The sequence below is a fragment of the Rhinoraja longicauda genome, chromosome 6 (assembly GCF_053455715.1).
Source record: "Rhinoraja longicauda isolate Sanriku21f chromosome 6, sRhiLon1.1, whole genome shotgun sequence".
NCBI classification, from domain to species: domain Eukaryota; kingdom Metazoa; phylum Chordata; class Chondrichthyes; order Rajiformes; family Arhynchobatidae; genus Rhinoraja; species Rhinoraja longicauda.
In genome coordinates this window covers 9,408,322-9,432,807 of record NC_135958.1, presented here as the reverse complement: position 1 = coordinate 9,432,807, position 24,486 = coordinate 9,408,322, and the positions used below count along the sequence as shown (strand labels likewise).

Genomic DNA, 24,486 nt, shown 5'->3' with positions numbered 1-24,486 from the left:
ATCTTGGAAGGTAAATGAACAGGAAAAGTTTAGAAGGATACAGGCAGGTGGGTCTAGTGTAGAGAGGGCATCTTGGGTAGCATGGGCAAGGTGGGCTGAAGGGCCTGCTTCCGTGCTTATGATTCTATGACTCTATATCATAGAGATAGTACAGCACAGGAATAGGCCTGTCGGCCCACAATGTCTGTGCCGGACATGATGCCAGGATGAACTAATCTCAGATAGGCACAAAAAGCTGGAGTAACTCAGCGGGTCGGGCAGCATGTCTGGAGAGAAGGAATGGGTGACGTTTCGGGTCGAGACCCTTCTTCAGACTGGGTCTGATCTCATCTGTCTGCACATGATCCATATCCCTCCATTCTCTGCATATCCATGTGCCTATCTAAAAGCCTCTTAAACGCCACTATTATGTCTGCCTCCACCCCTGGCAGGGTGTTCCAGGCACCCACCACCCTCTGTGTAAAAACCTTGCCACGTACAATCTCCTTTAAACTCAAATGGCAAACTGCCCTGGAAATAAAAGGTTTTCCAATTAATTAAAGCGCTGGGCTTATTTGCAAGAACTATGATAAGCAGTAAAAGGCATTACTGCATCACACCTGAGAGGGCAGAGTTGCTTTATAGTGGTCAAGTTATACCGGGTGAATTTGCTTTTGTACGCTGCAGAAGCTATTGCTGGCTCGATCCAAGTCATAATTTGTGCTTGAAGCTTAAGCACCAGTGGCTCATATAAAAGCTGCTTAAACATTTGCAATTACAATTGCATCGGTACACAATAATTGAAAAATATTTTTTATGTGTCTGCTTGTCTCTGGTTGAAAATCGTGCCGAATAACTTGGTACTTTTGTATTCACAATATTTGTCACCCTATCGCCCAGTTCTGATGAAGGACATGGTGTGCTTCTCCTTCCACAGATGCTGCCTGACCTGCTGATTGTTTGCAGCATTTTCTGCTTTATTTGGTATTGGATTCGGTTTATTCTTGTTACGTGTACAGAGATGCAGTGAAAAGCTTTTGTTTGCTTCCTATGCAATTTAATCAGATCATACATACTATACACGAATGAAGCCATACGCAAATACAACAGGTAGGGAGAAATACCTGGGCCGACGCAGGCAGGTGGGACTGGTGTAGATGGGGCATGTTGGCCAGCGTGGGCAAGTTGGGCCACAGGGCCTGTTTCAATGCTGTGTGACTCGATAACTATGATCAGTGCAAAGTAGTAGTAGAGTTTACAGCATTATTGTTAAAGAGAAAAAGTCCAATGTCCGCAAATGAGATAGGTTGGAAGATAGGAACCACATCCTAGTTTATGGAAGGACTGTTCAGTATCCTGATAACGGATGGAAAGAAGCTGTTCCTTATTTCAGTTCTCCAGCATTTGCAGTTTTTAATTCTCTTTTCCCGCACCATCACCCCATTTACACAAAAACTGGGGTGATATTGAAGCTTAGTTTCACACAAGATTCGACAAATTGAGCACCGCGATCAAAGAAGTTCATGTATATAAATAAAATGAACAATATTGCAGCAAGAATCTGTTCTATAATATAATATATAATCTATATTAGATCATTTGTATATACTTCAAATGTCTTTTATTTTGGCATTTGTTATCTTCTTTCTTTGGAGACCTACTTGAAGTCACAGGACTTATAATAATAATAATAATAATAAGCATTTATTTTATATAGCGCCTTATCGGGTGCTCAAAGCGCTTTACAAAAACAATCAACATAAAAACAAACAGACAAACTATCCTAACGGAAAAGCGGCGAATAAACAACGCCAGCGTCCTCTCACGTCAGGGTCCGGCAGTAGACAACAAAAAGCACAGGACACACAGATACAATTTTTACACAAACAGCCATCACAGCGATTGCTCCAGGCATACCCTCACTGTGATGGAAGGCAAAGTCTTATCTCCTCCTCATTCTTCTCCCGTGGTGCCACGAGGTGATCGAGGCTCCCAACTTTTTGGCCAAAGGTTATGGGCAAATTTCCATTAGGTACAAGCCATTTTCATACAAACAGTGTAATTTTTGTTGCTCGATTTAATTCAGCAAAATATCATGGAAATGAGACACAAACTTATTGTTCCATTAATAGTCAAAATAACAACTACTCAATGTGGGGCGGCACGGTGGCGCAGCGGTAGAGTTGCTGCCTCACAGCACCAGAGACTCGGGTTCGATCCTAACTACGGGTGCTGTCTGTACAGAGTTTATACGTTCTCCCCGTGAACGGCGTGGGTTTTCTCCGGGTGCTTTGGTTTCCTCCCACACTGCACAGACATACAGGTTTATAGGCTAATTGGCTTGGTAAAACTGTAAATTGTCCCTGGTGCGTGTAGTATAGTGTGAGTGCGCGGGGATCGCTGGTCGGCACGGACAGGGTGGGCCGAAGGGCCTGTCTCCCCACTGCATCTCAAAAAAATTAAACTAAACAATGATACTTTATTGCCGCATGTTCCTAGGTACCGTGAAATTCTTTGTTTTTGAATACAATCCGGGTGATATCATGCAGCAGACATTAACATTAACATGAATAATTTAACTGTTATCAGACTCACGTTTTCAGTTTGATTTGCCGCCTGTGTTGTTCCTTCTTTTACCCTGCTGATCCTCTGGCATTGAGATCACAAGCAAAATAATCAGTGCTCTCATTGCCTGAGAACAGCCCATATAAATGACGTTCTGCTGGTCCAATCCTCCCCTGAAGTGCCCAGTTTTCAACCTCCTAATTTCAAAGTTCAGTTTGGGCAATGACTACTCTGTACAGAGGTATGAAGTTCGCAAAAAAAACAAAGACTGACTGCCGGCGAGTTAAAGGAGTCAGTAAAAATGATTACAGAACAGAACAGAACAGAATAGCTTTATTGTCATTCATTTTACTGAACGAAATTAATTTGCCAGCAGTCACAGAGCAAAAAAACAAAGAACACAAGACACACAACCCCAACACAAACATCCATCACAGTGACTCCAAACACCCCCTCACTGTGATGGAAGGCAAAAAAACTTCTTCTCTCTTCCCCCCGCACCCACGGACAGACAGCTCGACCCCTACCGAGGCGACCGACCCGCACAGCCCCGCAAGGAGATGGAAGGTCCCGCGGCCGAGCCGCACCGGGCACTGGAAAGTCCCGCGGCCGTACCGGGCGATGGAAGGCCCCGTGGCCGAGCCATACAAGGTGATTAGTGTCACTGCTTTGTCCGTCAAAGTGGGAAGTCTTATCGGGGAGAACTCAGCTTTTAATCCTCTTTTTATTTTGCAGAGTGCCAACTTTGACGGTCTTTTCATACGATCATAAGATCATAAGAGATAGGAGCAGAATTAGACCATTCGGCCCATCAAAGCTACTCCGCCATTCAACCATGGCTGACCTATCGCTCCCTCCGAAACCCCATTCTCCTGCCTTCTCCCCATAACCTCTGACATCTGTACTAATCAAGAATCTATCCATCTCTGCTTTAAATACAGTGCATTCAGAAATTATTCAGACCCCTACATTTTTTCCACATTTTGCTATGTTACAGCCTTATTTTAAAATAGATTAAATTCATTTTTTTAAATCATCAATCTATACACAATACCCCAAAATAAAAAAGTGAAAACAGGTGTTTAGAAATTTTTGCAAAGTAATTAAAAAGAAATAACTGAAATATCACATTTACATAAGTATTCAGACCCTTTACTCAGCACTTTGTTGAGGCACCTTTGGCAGCGATTACAGCCTCAAGTCTTCTTGGGTATGACGCTACAAGCTTGGCACACCTGTATTTAGGTAATTTCTCCCATTCTTCTCTGCAGATCCTCTCAAGCTCTGGCAGGTTGAATGGGGAATGTCGATGCACAGCTATTTTCAGATCCCTCCAGAGATGTTCGATCGGGTTCTAGTCCAGGCTCTGGCTGGGCCACTCAAGGATATTCACAGACTTGTCACAAAGCCACTCCTGCGTTGTCTTGGCTGTGTGCTCAGGGTCGTTGTCCTGTTGGAAGATAAATCTCCACCACAATCTGAGGTCCAGAACGCTCTGGAGCAGGTTTTCATCAAGGATCTCTCTGTACTTTGCTCCATTCATCTTTCCATCGATCCTGACTAGTCTCCCAGTTCCTGCTGCTGAAAAACATCCCCACAGCATGATGCTGCCACCACCATGCTTCACCGTAGGTATGGTATTAGCCAGGTGATGAGCGGTGCCGCTTGGCATTCAAGACAAAGAGTTCAATCTTGGTTTCATCAGACCAGAGAATCTTGTTTGTCATGGTCTGGGAGTCCTTTAGGTGCCTTTTGGCAAAGCGGGCTGTCATGTGCCTTTTACTGAGGAATGGCTTCCGTCTGGCCACTTTACAACAAAGGCCTGATTGGTGGAGTGCTGCAGATATAGTTGTCATTCTGGAAGGTTCTCTCATCTTCACAGAGGCACTCTGGAGCTCTGTCAGAGTGACCATCGGGTTCTTGGTCACCTCTCTGACCAAGGCCCTTCTCCCCCGATTGCTGAGTTTGGCCGGGCAGCCAGCTCTATGAAGAGTCCTGGTGATTCCAAAGTTCTTCCATTTAAGAATGACGGAGGCCACTGTGCTCTTCGGGACCTGCAATGCTGCAAAAATTGTTTTATACTCTTCCCCAGATCTGTGTCTTGACACAATCCTGTCTCGGAGGTCTACGGACAATTCCTTTGTCTTCATGGCTTGGTTTTTGCTCTGACATGCACTGTCAACTGTGGGACCTTATATAGACAGGTGTGTGCCTTTCCAAATCATGTCCAGTCAATTTAATTTACCACTGATGGACTCCAATCAAGTTGTAGAAACGTCTCAAGGACAATCAATGGAAACAGTATGAACATAAGCTCAATTTTGAGTGTCATAGCAAAGGGTCTGAATACTTATGTAAATGTGATATTTCAGTTATTCCTTTTTAATTACTTTGCAAAAATTTCTAAACACTTCTTTAGGCTTTTTTATTATGTGGTATTGTTTGTAGATTAATGAATTTTAAATTTTAGTCAATTTTAAAATAAGGTTGTAACGTAGCAAAATGTGGAAAAAGTGAAGGGGTCTGAATACTTTCTGAATGCACTGTTTATCTACTGACTTGGCCTCCACAGCCTTCTGTGGCAAAGAATTCCAGAGTCACCACCCAATAATGTTCGTTGGTTCTTGATAGACCACGGTCGCACCCAACACCACATCCCCACCCGGCTCGGACATGCCCCGCAAAGAGTGGGTCGCCCTGAACCGTCTCCGCACGGGGGTTGGCCGGTTCAACGCCAACGTGCATCGTTGGGGGTTGCGTTCATCAGCGGCCTGCGTGTGTGGAGCAGACCAGCAAACAGCGCAACACGTCATTTTCGACTGCACTGTCCTCCGTCCACCTGGTGGAGGGGTAGACCTCACGGCCCTCGACAACAGCACATTGCACTGGCTACAGCGCCTGGAGGGCATTACATAATTTCTGCTGCCTCAAACGCAAGAAGAAGATTAACCTGAAGCAAATGTTCAGCCAAGGTTATACAAATGATGTGCCTGCAGGAGTGACGGGCTGTGTGTACCCAGCACAGTGATAATGGGGTTGTAAATGCCTGTGCCTATCCACCTCTGTCCATAGAACCTTTGGCCTGCCCATGGGTGAACGAACATCACCGCAATGCTAGTCCCCCATTGGAGGGCAGGTTACTCAGACACAAAGGTCTTTCACCACCTCTACCCATATTGATGAGCGTTTTCGAGCATTTCCATACTTGGGACTTTGCCCCAGCTGAGAGTTTATAATTGCACATTTGCTCTTGTATCTCCCCAGCAACGCTTCCAAAGGAACTGATCGTGCATGAGGAAAAACGTTTTCAGTCAGAGAGTTGTGAATCTGTGGAATTCTCTGCCTCAGAAGGCAGTGGAGGCCAATTCTCTGAATGCATTCAAGAGAGAGCTGGATAGAGCTCTTAAGGATAGCGGAGTCAGGGGGTATGGGAAGAAGGCAGGAACAGGGTACTGATTGAGAATGATCAGCCATGATCACATTGAATGGCGGTGCTGGCTCGAAGGGCCGAGTGGCCTCCTCCTGCACCTATTGTCTATTGTCTATTGCATCTTTGGGATTTCAACAAGTCCACGATTTTAAGGCAGCAAAGCAGAGCTCAGCGGGGCTAACGAACATGCAAGTGTTTCTCAATCCTGTAGGTTGCAATGATAACTGACGAGTGTCTGGGCAGATGCCTTCACTAGCTCTCCAACATAAACTATTCCATAAACCCTGGCGGCACAATGGGGCAGCGGGTAGAGCTGCTGCCTCATGCAGTTTCGAGACCCGGGCTCGATCCTGCCCTCGGGTGCTGTCCGTGTGTGGAGTTTGCACGTTCTCCCTGTGACCGCGTGGGTTTCCTCCAGGTGCCCCACATCCCAATGTTGTGCATGTTTGTAGGTAAGTTGGCCACCTGTAAACTGCCCCCAGTGTGCAGGGAGTGGATGAGACAACTGGATAACACAGAACTGGTGTGAACGCGTGATCAATGGTCGGCAATGACTCGGTGGGCCAAAGGGCCTGTTTTTATGCTGTGTCTCTCAATCAATCATTCGATCAGTCATTTAGAGACATAGAGCCATGGAACTTGCTCACATTTGGCCCACATCCCTCTAAACCTTTCCTATCCATGTACCTATCCAGGTGTCATTTAAATGCTGCTATTGTCCTGCCTCAATTACCTTCAGTTATCACGGGTACAATGAAGGTAGATAAACCTTACTGTTACAAATGTGCTTGGAAAAGCACCAATAAACATCTCAGGTAAATGATTTACTCAAAGTGTGTACAAAGTTGACCAAGTTCCATGAACCTGTGTATCTCCTAACAAACATAAGTCTAGTGCTATTGGCCTGCAGAATGAATCCCTCTGTTCACACTGTCATTTACATATGACTCAACAAATACTTCCATGGATTATCAGTAACAGATTAATACAGTTAGGCCAACGGGTATAACTGTGGTATGAAAATGTAGTTAGCGGAGATTAGTTGTAAATCAGTTGTCCTGGCTGTATCAATGCACAACCTTGAAACTTTAGACATTGATATTATCCAAAGATTAAAACTGCTTTCTCATGCCACGTGGGAACCATAGCGTGAAGTTTAGTTTAGTTTAATTTAGAGATGCAGCATGGGAGCAGGCCCTTTGGCCTACTGAGTCCACGCCGAACATCGATCACCAGTTCACACTAGTTCCATGTTATCCCACTTTCTCATCCACTCCCTCCACACTAGGGGCAGATGCTGGTTTAAACCGAAGATAGACACAAAATGCTGGAGTATCTCAGCGGGACAGGCAGCATCTCTGGAGAGAAGGAATTGGTGTCCTTTCGGGTTGAGACCCTTCTTCAGACTGATGTCAGAGGAGAGGGAAATACATAGATAAGTAAGGTTAAGGTGTAAAAACAGGATAAAGGGAATGGAGATCAAGGAAAATGTCGAATAGATCTACATTTGTACCTTGCAGATTGTTCACGTTATGCCAGAGAGCTGAGTCATCCTTGCATCTTGAGGGAATTTCTGCATCAAAGCACAAGGATGATGTTTATAAGACTCTTTTTGAAAAATAAAAGGAATTTGGCTTATGCCATCTGCTTTGGAACAAAAGTTTAGTTTAGTTTAGTTTATTGTGTAACTTGTACCAAGGTACGGTGAAAATGCTTTTTGTTGCATGCTGTCTTGTGTTGGCACCAGGTTACAAGATTCTCAATCTCCTCCTGTACTCTGTCTCATCATTATTTGATATCTGGCCCCCTACGGTGGTGTCTTCTGCGAATTTGTAAGTTGAGTTGGATTGGTATTTGGCCGCACAGTGGTGGGGTATAAGGTCCATGTCTCGCCCCGCTTGTCTCTTCCTTATTAGTTAGTTTAGTTTAGAGATACAGCGCGGAAACAGGCCCTTCGGCCCACCGGGTCTGCGCCGACCAGCGATCCCCGCACACTAACACCTTCCTACACCCACTCGGGACAATTTTTACATTTACCAAGCCAATTAACCTACAAACCTGCACGCCTTTGGAGTGTGGGAGGAAACCGAAGATCTCGGAGAAAACCCACGCAGGTCACGGGGAGAACGTAAAACTCCATACGGACAGCACCCGTAGTCAGCATCGAACCTGGGTCTCCGGCGCTGCATTTGCTGTAAGGCAGCAACTCTATCGCTGCGCCACCATGAACGCCCTCGGCTATCCTAGTTATCTCGGCTATCTTCCGTCTCCACTCTTAGTCTTTATGCAGAGTTTCAATCTGAAGCATCACTAGTTTCTCCTCCCCACACATGCTGTTCCAAGGAGTTTTTTTGCCTTTTGTTCCAGATTCCAGCATCGGCACTCTCTTGTTCCTCTCTCCCCTTTCCTCCCCATACTCTGCCGGCCTGGTACCTCCAGTAGCTTGCTTTATTAAATTGGAGTATCTCAGCGGGTCAGTCAGCATCTCTGGAGAAGAGGAATAGGTGACATTTTGGGTCGAGACCATTCTATAGACCCAAAGCGTCACCTATTCCTTTTCTCCAGAGATGCTGCCTGAACTGCTGAGTTACTCCAGCTTTTTGTGTCTATCTTTGGTTTAAACCAGCATCTGCAATTCCTTCGTACACAGCTTGTTTTATTAGTTTAGTTTAGTGTAGTTTTAGTTTAGTTTATTGTCACGTGTATCATGTGACAGTGAAAATCTTTCTTTTGTTTCATGCTATCCAGTCTGAAGAACTGTTTTGGCAGGAAACGGCACCCATTCCTTCTCTCCAGAGATGCTGCCTGTCCCGCTGAGTTACTCCAGCATTTTGTGTCTATCTTCGGTGTAAACCAGCATCTGCAGTTCCTTCCTACGTACTTACCTTCAATCAATCTTCTCCTTCCTCGCTCCCCTCGCGTCCCCTCCTCATCATAGAATGATGTTACTGCAAATTCCCCAAAAGACAATCACACTCGACATCAACAAGACCAAAGTCCTCCACCAATCTGCCTCGACTGCTCTCTCACCATAAAGTTTCTGATCTATAAATTAAAACTCTCGTTTGTTTGTTTGTTTGTTTGTTCCTGAACTACAGCCAAAACGGTACACGATAACGCAACAATTTTAGGTCCACCTTACTCACCGTCATCCCTTTGGTGCTAATGGACAATTGAAATCGGTGTTATATTTTTAAAGTTATTCACATTTTAAAGTTTAAATCTATCTCCTAGGGAGGGAGGGGGGTGGAGGGAGGAAGGGGGGGAGGAGGGAGGATAAGTAGGGTTGAGAGTGAGGGAAAGGGGGGAGGGGAGGGGGAGGGGGTGGTGGGGGGAGGTAGGGGAAGGAGGAGGGGGGAGGGGAGGGGACGGGAGGGGGGTGGTGGGGGGAGGTAGGGGAAGGAGGAGGGAGGGAGGGGGGAGGGGAGGGGACGGGGAGGGGGGAGGAGAGGGTGCTGCACCAATGCAGGAGAGGTTTGGGCCCAACGGGTCCACCTGTTCTAGTAAGACCATAAACCCAGAGAAACACAAAAAGCTGGAGTAACTCAGCGAGACAGGCAGCATCTCTGGAGAGAAGGAATGGGTGACGTTTCGGGTCGAGAACCTTCTTCTGACCCGAAGCGTCACCCATTCCTTCTCTCCAGAGATGCTGCCTGTCCTGCTGAGTTACCCCAGCTTTTTGTGTCTATCTTCGGTTTGAACCAGCATCTGCAGTTCCTTCCTACACAGAAACCCAGATCTTGGGAGCCCCCTGTTGGCAAAGACAGTTATTGGTGATGAAATTCACTGTCACCAGTCAAGAGTGTTTTATTCTCATATGTCCCGAAACAGAACAATTACATTCTTGGGCGGCACGGTAGCGCAGCGGTAGAGTTGCTGCTTTACAGCGAATGCAGCGCCGGAGACTCAGGTTCGATCCTGACTACGGGTGCTGCACTGTAAGGAGTTTGTACGTTCTCCCCGTGACCTGCGTGGGTTTTCTCCGAGATCTTCGGTTTCCTCCCACACTCCAAAGACGTACAGGTATGTAGGTTAATTGGCTGGGTAAATGTAAAAATTGTCCCTAGTGGGTGTAGGATAGTGTTAATGTACGGGGATCACTGGGCGGCACGGACTTGGAGGGCCGAAAAGGCCTGTTTCCGGCTGAATATATATGATATGATATGATATTCTTCCTTACAGCAGCCAACAGATAAATAAATTTAGTACTCTGGTAAACCTATAATAAACAAAAAAAAGTTCAGTGTATATAAATAAGACAGAGAACAAACAGACAAATAAATAAATAGACAATTGTAGTGCAAAGTCAAAAAATCATGTCCCCAAGTCTCTATAGTTCCGAGCCTACTTGTAGTGTTCAAGATGATAGAAACATAGAAACATGGGAAATAGTTGCAGGAGGAGGCCACTGGACAAGCTGGATGCTGGAAAAATGGTCCCAGTGTTGGGGGAGTTCAGAACCAGGGGCCACAGTCTAAGAATAAAGGGGAGGCCATTTAAAACTGAGGTGAGAAAAAACGTTTTCACCCAGAGAGTTTGTGGAATTTGTGGAATTCTTTGCCACAGAAGGCAGTGGAGGCCAATTCACTGGATGAATTTAAAAGAAAGTTAGATAGAGCTCATGGGGCTAGCGGAATCAAGGGATATGGGGAGAAGGTAGGCAAAGGTTACTGATTGTGGATGATCAGCCATGATCACAATGAATGGTGGTGGTGGCTCAAAGGGCCAAATGGCCTCCTCCTGCACCTATTTTCTACGTTTCTACGAGCCTACTATATTCTGAACTCTTTGTACTTGTGTAAGGCTTGACTGTACGCATCTACAGCATGATCTGATTTAATTGCATCGCATGCAAGCAGAAGCTTTTCACTGTAGCTTGGTATACGTGACAATACAAAAACAATACCAATACAGAAGTGTGTGCTGGAGACCGAAGCTGGATCAAACACCAATGCACCGTCCACCATCTCCCCTGCTGACTGCCTTGGTTTTCCCCTCCAACCCTCCACTGTTCATCAAAGACTAAGCTAAGTTGAAATATTTATACTTTTCCAGGTAACACTTGTACAGATACAGTGGCTTTGATCTATATGTTTCCAGTCTCTTGATTATGGACTAGAAGCCGTTTGATGCCGAGAAACTCAAAGATAGCTGTATATTAGAGTCACAAAGTCATACATCACAGAAACAAGCCCTCTGGTCCAACTCGTCCATGCCAACCAAAATACCCCATCTAAGCTAGTCCCACGTTTGGCCCATATCCCTAAATCTTTCCTATCCATGTACCTGTCCAAACGTCTTTTATATGTTGTTATAGTCCCTCTGGCAGCTTCTTCCATATACCCATCACCCTCTGTGTGAAAAAGATGTCCCTTAGTTTGTTAATTAGTTTAGCTAGTTTAGTTTATCGTCATGGTACTTTATGTTGGTGCTAACCAGTCAGACTATACATGATTCCAATGGAGCCATCCCTCAGATACCTATTAAGTCTTTCTCCTCTCAAATTAAACCTACTGCATGTCCTCTCATTTTTCATTCCCCTTCCCACTGCACATTGAATATAAAGTTGTCTTCCATTAATACTGCAGTGAACATTTGCTTTCTTTACACATCAGCTCATGTCATGAAGGTTCTGGGAACCATAATTAAAAATAGAAAGTCTTGCAAACGTCCAAGCCAACTCTTCAGCTGCCTCTACTTTAGGACCCCTCAGCCAATTTCCAGGCAACCTATTTGACCTAACTTCATCTTATCAGTAAATGTTATTTATAATAAGAAAGACTTATTTGTATGAGTAACATCTTATTTGTAAACCAGCATCTGCAGTTCCTTTTAGTTTAGCTTAATTTAGAGATACAGCGCGGAAACAGGCCCTTTCGGCCCACCAGGTCCGCGCCGACCAGCGGTCCCCAAACATTAATACTATCCTATACCCACTAGGGACAATTTTTACATTAACAATGGAACAGATTTGCCCACACCGAGGTGTAATAACTTCAAATCCTCAAGCTTCACATTGCTGCATTTTAAAAGCAAATTTAACGGTGTAGGATGTAAAAGTGGGATAACATAGCACTAGCGTCTTATTCACAAAATGCTGGAGTAACTCAGCAGGTCAGGCAGCATCTCAGGAGAGAAGGAATGGATGGCGTTTCGGGTCAAGACCCTTCTTCAGACTGATGTCAGGGGGGCGGGGCAAAGGAAGGACATAGGTGGAGACAGGAAGATAGAGGGAGAACTGGGAAGGGGGAGGGGAAGAGAGGGACAGAGGAACTATCTAAAGTTGGAGAAGTCAATGTTCATACCGCTGGGCTGCAAGCTGCCCAAGCGAAATATGAGGTGCTGTTCCTCCAATTTCCGGTGGGCCTCACTATAGCACTGGAGGAGGCACATGGCAGAAAGGTCAGACTGAAAGAACATAGAAAACATAGAAACATAGAAAATAGGTGCAGGAGTAGGCCATTCGGCCCTTCGAGCCAACGCCGCCATTCAATATCCACAGTGCACAGATAAAGATTGAGGATAAAGGGTGCAACATTTAGTGCAAACATATAACATTGAGGATTGAGAATGCAATGTGTGTTGCGATAATTTCTGCAGAATGCCTTGCAGAGCTTAAGATGCTGCAATGAAGGGTGCACTCCCTCAACAGCAATAATGTCCTTCTTCAAGTTAGGAGACCAAAACTGCACCCAATATTCCAGGTGTTGTCTCACCAGGGCCCTGTACAACTGCACAGCACCTCATTTTTCGCTTGGGTAGCTTACAACCCAACAGTATGAATATTGATTTCTCTAACTTCAGGTATATCTTCGATTTAAACTAGCATCCGCAGTTCCTTCCTGCACAGTGGGGCAAAGGGCCTGTTTCCTGATGTACCTCTAAACTAAGATAGGCTAAGCTAGATTTTAGTTTTAATTCCTTTATTTTCCATTTTTATTTGTTTAGGACCCAAAATTCATAATCTTACAATTGAATGTGTGTGTACTGCAGTATTTCCTGAACTATTGCCTCTGAACTTTGTATTGTCCTTCCATAGACTAGGATGCTGTTCGATTCACCCCATTATAGACATTGGAATTTGTCTGTGGAACTGGTGCGCTACAATGCTGAGAATTCTGCACTCTGCATCTTCCCCTTTGCTCTACCTGTTGTATTTGACTAATCAAACTCAAGTCATGAATAGCCAGTAATTTAAAACAGAAAATATCTAAATTGCTCAGTTTCACTGAAGGTATCTGTGAAGTGGTCTGTGAAGTGGTCTGTGAAGGTATCTGTGAAGGTATCCCGGAATGGCGGGACTGTCATATGTTGAAAGACTGGAGCGACTAGGCTTGTATACACTAGAATTTGGAAGGATGAGAGGGGATCTTATCGAAACGTATAAGATTATTAAGGGGTTGTACACGTTAGAGGCAGGAAACATGTTCCCAATGTTGGGGGAGTCCAGAACAAGGGGCCACAGTTTAAGAATAAGGGGTAGGCCATTTAGAACTGAGATGAGGAAAAACTTTTTCAGTCAGAGAGTTGTGAATCTGTGGAATTCTCTGCCTCAGAAGGCAGTGGAGGCCAATTCTCTGAATGCATTCAAGAGAGAGCTAGATAGAGCTCTTAAGGATAGCAGAGTCAGGGGGTATTGGGAGAAGGTAGGAAAGGGGTACTGATTGAGAATGATCAGCCATGATCACATTTGATGGCGGTGCTGGCTCGAAGGGCCGAATGGCCTCTTCCTGCACCTATTGTCTATTGTCTATTGTCTATAAGTGGGGAACAAAACTAAAGAAGGCTCGAAGTTCCGATTTTGGATTTCCAGCTTCCACATTTTATTATTCGTTAAACAAGTCTGCCCTCTTGTGATCTGCACTCCGCATTGTCCAACAGAACAGACATCCATTGTGGTCCATGTTAGCACCGACCAGTGAAGGGAGGGCAACTCAAGACAATAGACACAAAATGCTGGAGTAACTCAGCGGGACAGGCAGCATCTCTGGAGAGAAGGAATGAGTGACGTTTCGGGTCGACACCCTTCTTCAGACTGAGAGTCAGGGATGAGGGAGACAAAGAGATATGAAAGGATAGGGTGTGAAAACGACAGATTAAAGGGGACGGTGATCAAGGAAAATGTAGAATGGTTCATTGTTGGGAAAGGTGACAACGAGGAGTACTATCAGCAAATTTAATCAGGAGGACTAATGAAACTAGTCGGAGAACTAGTCTCTCTGGAGAGAGAGGGAAAGCAAGGGTTACTTGAAGTTAGAGAAGTCAATATTCATACCGCTGGGGTGTAAGCTGCCCAAGCACAATACGAGGTGCTGCTCCTCCAATTTGCGCTGGGCCTCACTCTGACAGTGGAGGAGGCCCAGGACAGAAAGGTCAGTGGAGGAATGGGAGGGGGAGTTAGCGGATTTGGCAATCGGCTAAAGACAATGCCAGGAGCTAAGTGTTTTTCGTGTTGGCCCACAGATAGTCGTAGAATCATAGAATCATACATCACTGAAACAGGCCCTTCAGCCCAACTTGCCCATGCCGATCAAAATGCCCCATCTACACTTGTTTTATCCTGGACGTCTTCAGCCCATAATCCCTCTAAACCTCGGTATGTATGATGCTGGGAGGGAGGGGTTACACTGTGCGTAAAGTTAAAACAAATGAAAGAGGAGAGGGGGTAATAATATTGTGCTTTACATGGAACAAGCATATGGAAAGTTGCAAAGTAATACAATACAATACAATACAATACAATATATCTTTATTGTCATTGTACCCAGGGGTACAACGAGATTGGGAATGCGCCTCCCATATGATGCAATAATTTAGGTAATTTAGACAGCAGCAACCCAACGAAACGAAACAGTTGTAACAGTTTTGGACAGGGTAAAGTCCCACGGCAGAGACCCAGGCAGGAGATACAGAAAAGCTTGATATCATACAAAACCAAAGGATGCACATTTTGAGAACAGCATCCAAGACCGCAAGAAATTGCAGAGAATTGTGGACGCAGCCCAGACCATCACAATAACCAACCTCCCTTCCATTGACTCCATCTATACCTCACGCTGCCTCAGCAAGGCCAGCAGCATAATCAAGGACCAGTCTCAGCCCGGTCACCCCTCTTCTCCCCTCTCCCATCAGGCAAAAGGTACAAAAGTGTGAAAACGCACACCTCCAGATTCAGGGACATTTTCTTCCCAGCTGTCATCAGGCAACTGAACCACCCTATCCATCACCTGCTAGAGAGCGGTCCTGAGCTACTATCTACCTCATTGGAGACCCTCAGACTATGTTTAATCGGATTTTTCTGAAAGATAGCTTGCACTAAACATCATTTCCTTTATTCTGTATCCGTACACTGTGGACAGCTCGACTGTAATCATGTGCAGTCTTTCCGCTGACTGGATAGCTAACGCAATAAAAAGATTTTCACTGTTCCTCGGTATACGTGACAATAAACTAAACTGAACTAGCTTTTCACTGTATCTCAGAACATATGACAATAATAAACCTAAATGTAAACAACATTGTTGAGAAATAGCTAGGAGATGAACAGGACTTGGAACTAAGTGTACCAGTACACAAAGGCTAGAGTGAAGTGTGAAAAACCTTTGAGGAGGTGGAATAGCCTTAATGATGAAAGATGAAAAGACCAGTGATAAAAGAGAGAATAGAACAGGAGGTCCAAGTCTTACGAATAGAATTAAGAAATAGAAAAGGATTTAAAGTAGAACAGAATGCCACTGAGCCTACAATGGACAGATAATATTAAATTTTGTAATGAGCCACATTTATTGAACAACCTAATGGCTTGTGAACATTCATCTAATCAACATCACTGTAAAAAGATCAAATTCATACAATATAGAACAAACAGTGCTGGAGTAACTCAGCAGGTCAAGCAACATCTCTGGAGAATATGGATAGGTGATGTTTCAGGTCGGGACCCTTCTTCAGACTTTGGAAAAGCGTCCCGACCCGAAATGTCACCTCCCCATGTTCTTCAGAGATGCTGTCTGAACCGCTGAGTTACTCCAGCACTTTGTATCTTTTTTTTGTACACCAGCATCTGCAGTTCCTTGTTTCGACTAATCGTTACCAAGTTCCATGTGAGTTTCATTTCCATTTAATGCGACAGAGATGTCAACAATAAACTTGGAGAACCTTTTTAATGAGTGAAAATAGAAAGAAGACCCGTGAGAGATATTGAAAATATATATTAAATGATATGGAGAAATCTGGCCCCTTGGGGGAAGAGTTCTGTCTGTTAAATAAAATGCCAGTGAGTGACTGAAGGAGTAACAACTAACACAAATCTCAAAAACCAGGGAAGGTGAAAACTAACAGATGATTTTCCAGGCTGGGACTCTATTCCTTGGAGCACAGGAGGATGAGGGGTGATATTATAGAGGTGTATAAAATCACGAGAGGAATAGATCGGGTAGACGCACAGAGTATCTTGCCCAGAGTAGGTGAATTGAGGACCAGAGGATGTAGGTTCAAGGTGAGGGGGGAATGATTTAATAGGAATCTGAGGAGTAACGTTTTCACGTATAGGGTGGTGGGTGCATGGAATGAGCTACTGGAGGAAGTGGTTGAGGCAGGGACTATCGCAACATATAAGAAACATTTAGACAGGTACACAGATAGGACAGGCTTAGAGGGGTATGGGCCAATTGTAGGCAGGTGCGACTGGTATAGATTGGGACATTGGTCAGTATTGGCAAATTGGGCCGAAGGGCCTGTTGCCATGCTGTATATGACTATGATTCTCCATCCCCATAAGATGGTGAGGATGTGGGATGGGGAACGTGGAAAGCAAAATTTACAAAAGGTGACAGAGTATGAAAAGAGACTTCAAAATCAACACACACGATTTTTACAATCGTAGATTGAGGAGTGATCAGAAACATTATATGGGCACTGAAGGACTGATAAAGTCCCTACTATAAATGGACCATAGAACAGTGCAGTGCAGGAACAGGCCCTTATGGCCCATAGTGTCCTTGCCGAACATGATGCCAAGTTAAACTAATCTCATTTGCCTGCACAGTTCTCCGCATATCCTTATGCCTCTGTAAAATGCTAAAAAGGACAGTGCAGATGAAGCTGCCTCACAGGGCCAGTGGCTCGGGTTCGATCCTGACCTCGGGTACTGTCTATGTGGAGTTAGCATGGGTTTCCTCCCTCATCCCAAAACACCTGCGGATTGGTAGGTTAATTGGCCCTCTGTAAAAGCACAACCAAAATAACAGTAATTTCGATAATAATGGGAGTTAAGATCAACAACCCCCATGACCAGATGGTTTCCATGCAGGGTTTTAGTGGCGATAAGCGAGAACGTTTTAGTTGCAGTAAATGGTCTTCCACTGATTCCTTCGATCAAGAGCCAGACGGACTTGCACTTGTTACTCAGTTGTTTAAAGAAGGTGAGAGAGAGAAGCAGGATAATTATAATTAGGAACTCTTCGACTTCCTAATTATAAACCATGTCATTTAACATCTGCTGTCAAGAAAATTACCATCTGTTGTTGGGAAATGTCCAGAATTTGTAATTAAGGAAGCTGTGAGAGGAAACCTTGGAACTGTTCAACTGATGGCATTGTAAAGGTTTGACAACACTAACTTAATTTTTTCATGAGAAATGCCTGTGGATGTCATTGATGTGGACTTTCAGAAGGTGTCTGATAAAGTCCTCATAATATTCTGAAGGCAGACACAAAACGCTGGAGTAACTCAGCGGGACTGGCAGCATCTCGGGTGAGGAATGGGTGACGTTTCGGGTCGAGACCCTTCTGTCAACTTGAAGTGAAGAGGATGGATCTGAGGGGTGACCTGCTAAGTTGCTTTGGGAAGAGAGAGAAAGAGCGTGACTGTAGGGTGGAGGGTGGGTGGGAGAGAGAGGGGGGGAAGGGATAAGGAGGAGGGGGAGACGAAGCAAGAAAGAGAGAGAGGGAGAGAGGAGGAGAGGGCGAAAGAAGGAGAGGAAAAGAGGAAGAGAAGGAGACAAGGGAGTAGGGAAGGGCCGGAGGGATGGAGAGAGGAAAAGAGGGAGAATAGGAGAGAGGGAGAGAGTAGAGAAGGGAAGAGAGACAGGTGGGTGAATTGGTTGTAGGTTAGTAAACCTAAAATTGGAACATTCAATATTCATGTTCTCTGAATTCAATGTTCTATCATCCATACAGAGAAGCCTTTATCTGCTTTAATGCAAGTTTTGCAGTGTGAATGGTTATGAATCTCTGGATGGTGATATTCCATTCTTGAACATGGTCTTAGTTTGGAAAAGAATGATTTGGGGCATATGTTTGAATACAAGACAATACAGAAAAGCCTTATCTGATTTATAACTTGTTACAGGGTGAATGGTTTTGAACCTTTGGGCAGTGATTCTTGAACATGGTCTTGATTCATGAACCTGGTCTTCGTCTATAAAGGAGTAATTTGGGGCACATGTTTAAACACAATCCACACAGCCAAGCCTTTATCTGCTGCAATGCTTGCTGCAAAGTTGCAGGGTGAATGGTTTTGAACGTCCGGGCAGTGATTCTTGATTTTTGAGCACGGTCCTAGCCTGGAGAAGACTAATTTGGGGCACATAATGAAATATAATCTGCAAAGAGAAGCCTTCTCCTGCTTTAATGCAAGATTGCAAAGTGAATGGTTTTGACCTCTGGGCAGTGATTTTTGAACATAGCTCCTAGCCTGGAAAAGAGTGATTTGGGGCATATGTTTAACTATAATCCACAGAGAGAAGCCTTTATCTGTCTGAAGAAGGGTCTCGACGCAAATGCTGCCTTCGCAGATGCAGCCTGACCCGCTGAGTTACTCCAGCACTTGGTGTTAATCTGAAGTGCAAGCCAGCACCTGCAGTTCCTTCCTACACAGAGTGATCCTTAAACATGGTCTTGATTCTTGAATCTGAAGAAGGTGGTAGGGGGTTAAGAAGGAGGGGTAGGCCATTTAGGACTGACATGAGGAAAACTTTTTTACCCAGAGAGTTGTGATTCTGTGGAATTCTCTGCCACAGAAGGCAGTGGAGGTCAATTCACTGGATGTTTTCAAGCGAGAGTTAGATTTAGCTCTTTGGGCTAAAGGAATCAAGGGAGATGGGGAAAAAGCAGGAACTGGATACTGATTTTAGATGATTAGCCATGATCATATTGAATGGCGGTGCTGGCTCATAGGGCCGAATGGTTTACTCCTGCACCTATTTTCTATGTTTCTAAGAGTCTCGACCCGAAACGTCACCCCCCAGAGATGCCGCCTGGTCCGCTGAGTTATTCCAGCTGTTTGTGTCTATCTTGATTCTTGAACACTCTTTTAGCCCGGAAAAGAGTGATTTGGGGCGTGTATCTAAATGTGTCCGTTGTGATGCTTGTGGTAGGGTTTTCAATGATTCTTGAATATGGTTTTAGCCTATAAAGGGGGTAATTCTTGAATTTTGATCAGGTTTTAACCTTTAAAGGAGTAATTTGGGGAACATAATTAAATATAATCAGCACAGCGAAGCCTTTCCCTGCTTTAATGCCTGCTGCAGGGTGAATGCCTTTGACCTTCTGGATGGTGTTTCTCGATTCTTGAAAATGGTCTTAGCCTGGAAAAGAGTGATTTTGGGCAAATGTCAAAATGTTATCCACACAGATGAGCCTTTTCCTGTTTTAATGCAAGATTGCAATGTGAATGGTTTTGAAGCCTCTGGGCAGTGATTCTTGAACATGGTTTTAGACCGCTAAAGAGTAATTTTGGGGATAGGTTTCAATACAATGCACGCAGATGAGTCTTTATGTGCTTTTATTGCAAGGTTGCAAGTTTTGCAGAGTGAATGGTTTTGATCCTCTGGCCAGTGATTCTTGAACATGGTTTTAGATTGCTAAAGAGTAATTTTGGGGATAGGTTTCAATACAATGCACGCAGATGAGTCTTTATGTGCTTTTATTGCAAGGTTGCAAGTTTTGCAGAGTGAATGGTTTTGATCCTCTGGCCAGTGATTCTTGAACATGGTTTTAGATTGCTAAAGAGTAATTTTGGGGATAGGTTTCAATACAATGCACGCAGATGAGTCTTTACGTGCTTTTATTGCAAGGTTGCAAGTTTTGCAGAGTGAATGGTTTTGACCCTCTGGGCGGCGTCAGTGTGCACAGACGGCGGCGGCGGCGGCGGCGGCGAGGGCGAGAGCGAGAGGAGCGGGCTAGGCGGGAGCGGCGGGGCCGAAGCGGCGTTGAGGGTGGACTCGGGGGAGCGGGCTAGACCGCAGCGGAGAGCTAGGAGGAGGCGGAGATGGAGCGGGGCGCCGTGCGGCTGCCCGGGCGGCTGCCGCTGCTGTTGCTGGGCGGGGAGGCGGTGCTGTTGCCCGGCTCCTCGCTGCGCGTCGGCGTGGACTCGGCGCGGAACCTGCAGCTGGTGCGGGGCCGCCTGCTCCAGGGCAACTCGGTCCGCAGCACCATCATCGGCGTGGTGCCCGGCGGCGACCCCGGCGGCGGCGACCCGGACCAACAGCTGCCCCGGCTCCACAGGTAGGCCCGAGACAGTCCCGGGACCCCGCTACAGGTAGGCCCCAAAACCCAGGCTGGGGGTCAGCATCCAGGCCCGGCATTGGGAACAGGTGGGACCAGTGACAGGTAGGCCCGAGACAGTCCCGGGACCCCGCTACAGGTAGGCCCCAAAACCCAGGCCGGGGGTCAGCATCCAGGCCCGGCATTGGGAACAGGTGGGACCAGTGACAGGTAGGCCCGAGACAGTCCAGGGACCCCGCTACAGGTAGGCCCCAAAACCCAGGCCGGGGGTCAGCATCCAGGCCCGGCATTGGGAACAGGTGGGACCAGTGACAGGTAGGCCCGAGACAGTCCAGGGACCCCGCTACAGGTAGGCCCCAAAACCCAGGCCGGGGGTCAGCATCCAGGCCCGGCATTGGGAACAGGTGGGACCAGTGACAGGTAGGCCCGAGACAGTCCAGGGACCCCGCTACAGGTAGGCCCCAAAACCCAGGCTGGGGGTCAGCATCCAGGCCCGGCATTGGGAACAGGTGGGACCAGCGACAGGTAGGCCCGAGACAGTCCCGGGACCCCGCTACAGGTAGGCCCCAAGCCCAGGCCGGGGGTCAGCAACCAGGCCCGGCATTGGGAACAGGTGGGACCAGTGACAGGTAGGCCCGAGTCCTGGGACCCCACTACAGGTAGACCCCAAACCGAGGCCTGGGGTCAGCACTAGCAACAGGTAGGCCCTAGGCCCAGAACCCTTCATAGCCCTAAATGGACATTCCCCCCCCTACATCAAAAATCTTCTAACCCCCCTCTCTAACTCCCGGTCCCTCAGGTCGGCCGACTTGGGGCTACTCACTATCCCGCGGTCTAGGCTTAAGCTCAGGGGTGACCGCGCTTTTGCGGTTGCAGCTCCTAGACTGTGGAACAGCATCCCTCTCCCCATCAGAACTGCCCCCTCCATCGACTCCTTTAAGTCCAGGCTCAAAACCTATTTCTACTCCCTAGCGTTTGAGGCTCATTGAGGAGGCGCTGTGAACTGTTTGCGTGCTACTGTATGTTTCATTTTTTCCCTTAGTACCTAATCAAATGTACAGCACTTTGGTCAACGTGGGTTGTTTTTAAATGTGCTATACAAATAAAATTGACTTGACTTGACTTGACTAGGTAGGCCGGGAACCCAGGCCCGGGTACTGCCCCGCCTGCACAGATAGGCCCGGGGCCCGCTCCCCTGCACAGATAGGCCCGGGGCCCGCTCCCCTGCACAGGCAGGCTCAGGCCTGGGGTAGACCCAGCGATGGGTGGGCCCTGCTCCCCTGCACAGGTAGGCCCTAGCACAGGCTCGGGGTCAGCACCAGTAACAGGTAGGCCCGGGGCCCACTCACCTACACAGGTAAACCCTGGACTGGTCGTTGTCCCAAAATTCACACACAGGGGAGTGGTACATTTTTTCAGACAACAGGTGCGACAATTCTCCAAACCAACAACACTACAATCATTGCACTCTTGTACTTGTGTATTGTGCTTATGTCTAGTACAATTTTACAGGATTATATACAAAAGCAAAGCATTTGATTGCATCTAGTTACATGTGATAATAAAGTGCTTATTGAACTGCACAGGTCGGCCTCAGGACAAGCGACAGTTAGCCCTTAGCCCAGGGTCAGCCTCATCATCTTCAGTAGTCATTCAATAGTGGTAGCAGCTGATTCATTCTAAAGACAACCAAGCTTTAGACCAAGAGCAACTATTTGCATGTAGTCTCCCTGCAATATATCATGTAGATATTTTCATTAACAACACATTGTCTTTAAGATTGAAGCTGCTGATTCACAGTGGCACGTCACTTGAGAGATACATATAATGTTAGAGTAACTCAGCGGGTCAGGCAGCATCTCTGGAGAGAAGGAATAGGTGATGTTTCGAGTCAAGACCCTCTGCAGAGATTTGTTTTGGAAACTGACGAGGCAAATCTCTTCTATTGACACTTGTAAAATACTTAACCAACAATGAATGTTACATCGGTTGATACCTTTCCAGCCTTTGGATGTGAGACATTTTGATTCTGTACCATTATGACTACGCAGGGGAAGATGATAAAGAATTGTTTACATTGATTGATCCTCATTAAAATTGTCCATTTCTGACATGTGGAAAAAATTAGTTATCAGGCTGTTCTCCGGAAAGGAACCCTTGTGTATCTCACAGACTGCATGTATTGCTAGAAGTAGAAGTTTTTGTTCTTGTTGGTAGTTTTCAGGAGTTGGCAATGGCTTGCTCTCATTTTGCTTGATTTAGAACTATGTGGAACTGTGCCCTGGAGCCTGAACTCTGTTTTCTGTTACTGAGATAAGCCCACAGACAGGGAATGTTTTAAAAAAGAGCTATATAATGTGAAATAACTAAACATAAAGCAGATTGTGGAGCAGACACAAACTAAGATGTTAATGAGAGAAGCAAAATTATGAGCCATTTGTAGAGCTATGGGGAGATCTGCTCAATAACAGCACGGGTTAAAATGAAGGAAAGCTGATTTCAATCCAGTTACATCAGGATAATATCAGTGGACTTCAGCCCAGTTTGAAAACTTTGGACCGAGCTTGTTTGTTTGTTTTACCTAATCTATATAATGTGACCAACTTTATAAATAATGCATTAAATCACCTTTGCTAAATTTAAATAAGAAATTTAAATTTCACAGAATAAATTGCCTATATAATTGAAAAATAGGTAATTTATGGGCAGGGAAATCATTTGTACAGGACATGACTGAAGATTTCTATCCTGTCCTCATTCTTGGTGCAAATTCATTTATGACTTCCAGTTTGGGTAGGGTTGCAGTTTCTGTTAATTTCAATAATTCTCCCAGTATTTCTTTAGTTTAGTTTAGAGATACAGCGTGGAAACAGGCCCTTCGGTCCACCGAGTCCGTGTCACCCAGTGTTCACCCATACGCTAGTTGCATCCTGCACACTAGGGACAATTTTCAGAAGCCAATTAACTTACACCTCTTTGGAGTGTGGGAGGAACCCAAGCACCCGGAGAAATCCCACGTGGTCACAGGGAGAATGTACAAACTCCATACAGACAGCAAGGGTAGTCAGGATCGAACCTGGGACTCTGGCGCTGTAAGGCAGTGTCGCAGTAGAACAATTCTGGCCTTTGTTTATATTTTAACAATCTATTGCCAGGCCATTGGCAAAGATTTCATATTTATATTTTTATTTGTTTCTTGTTTGTCTATTGTAATTGCTTTTACTAATTTTATATCACAACATTTCTTAAAAACAGTCAATTCACACTGTGCCTCTTGAATTTGCTGATTTGGTTGTTTCTCTCACGTTGGTGATTAGGACCGGAACAGCGGGTATTGCAGTGCAGATAGTCGGGAGTAACTGGCCAAAGCCGCACTACACACTGTTAATCACGGGCCTATGTCGCTTCAACATACTCGAGGTGGTGCAGGAGAAGCCGTTCCCAGTGGCTAAAGTAGAACAACTTGACCACCTAGAGGAATATGCAGATGGTTCTGGGGAGCTGAGTGACCTTTCTCAGGAGTTCTACAAATATGCAGTACAGGTTGGTGTAAAGTGTTCTGCATTCTTACTTGTAATGGAACTTCCATAATTGTCATGGAACAACGTTAGTCCGATTGAAGAGCTGTGTATTTCAGCTTTCTATTTAGTCACGTTTCTATGTAGCTGATTGTATTTATTACCCTTCAGGGTAAATTTTAGCAGTTGTAGGAGAAATTAATGTACTATTGAAAGATACAGCATGGAAACAGGGCCTTCGACCCACCAAGGGCTGTGACTATGTGGGTTTCCTTCGGATGCTCCGGTTTCCTCCCACATCCCAAAGACGTGCGCGTTTGTACGTTGATTGGCCTCTGTGAAATTGGCTCCAACGTGCAGGGAGTGGATGAGAAAGTGGGATCACATAGAACTAGAGTGAAAGGCCAATCGGTGGCCACAATACACACAGATAATATACAAATTCAATGAATTAATAACCCCAAACCTAGTGCGAAGAAAACCCAAAGTT

The 24,486-nt window shown here is 45.6% G+C and overlaps 2 protein-coding genes across 5 annotated transcripts in view; one reads left to right on the top strand and one right to left on the bottom strand.

Annotated features, from left to right (window-relative positions):
- The window catches only part of LOC144594212 (ATP-binding cassette sub-family C member 12-like), a 95,135-nt gene extending 86,137 nt beyond the window's left edge, over nucleotides 1-8,998 (bottom strand). For 2 of the 4 annotated variants that reach the window (XM_078400423.1, XM_078400426.1), the window contains exon 1: nucleotides 2,575-2,678. The gene's annotated coding sequence lies outside the window, so the exon portion shown is untranslated. Of the gene's footprint in view, nucleotides 1-2,574; nucleotides 2,679-8,859 lie in introns of those variants that run through there. The other 2 variants (XM_078400424.1, XM_078400428.1) reach the window with 2 other exon arrangements.
- An 11,108-nt stretch (nucleotides 8,999-20,106) lies between these two features.
- Nucleotides 20,107-24,486, top strand: part of lonp2 (lon peptidase 2, peroxisomal) — a 37,168-nt gene continuing 32,788 nt past the window's right edge. Inside the window, exons 1-2 of the mRNA XM_078400419.1 lie at nucleotides 20,107-20,478; nucleotides 23,796-24,021. Coding sequence (XP_078256545.1) covers nucleotides 20,243-20,478; nucleotides 23,796-24,021 — 462 coding nt within the window. The 5' untranslated portion in view covers nucleotides 20,107-20,242. The remainder of the gene's footprint in view (nucleotides 20,479-23,795; nucleotides 24,022-24,486) is intronic.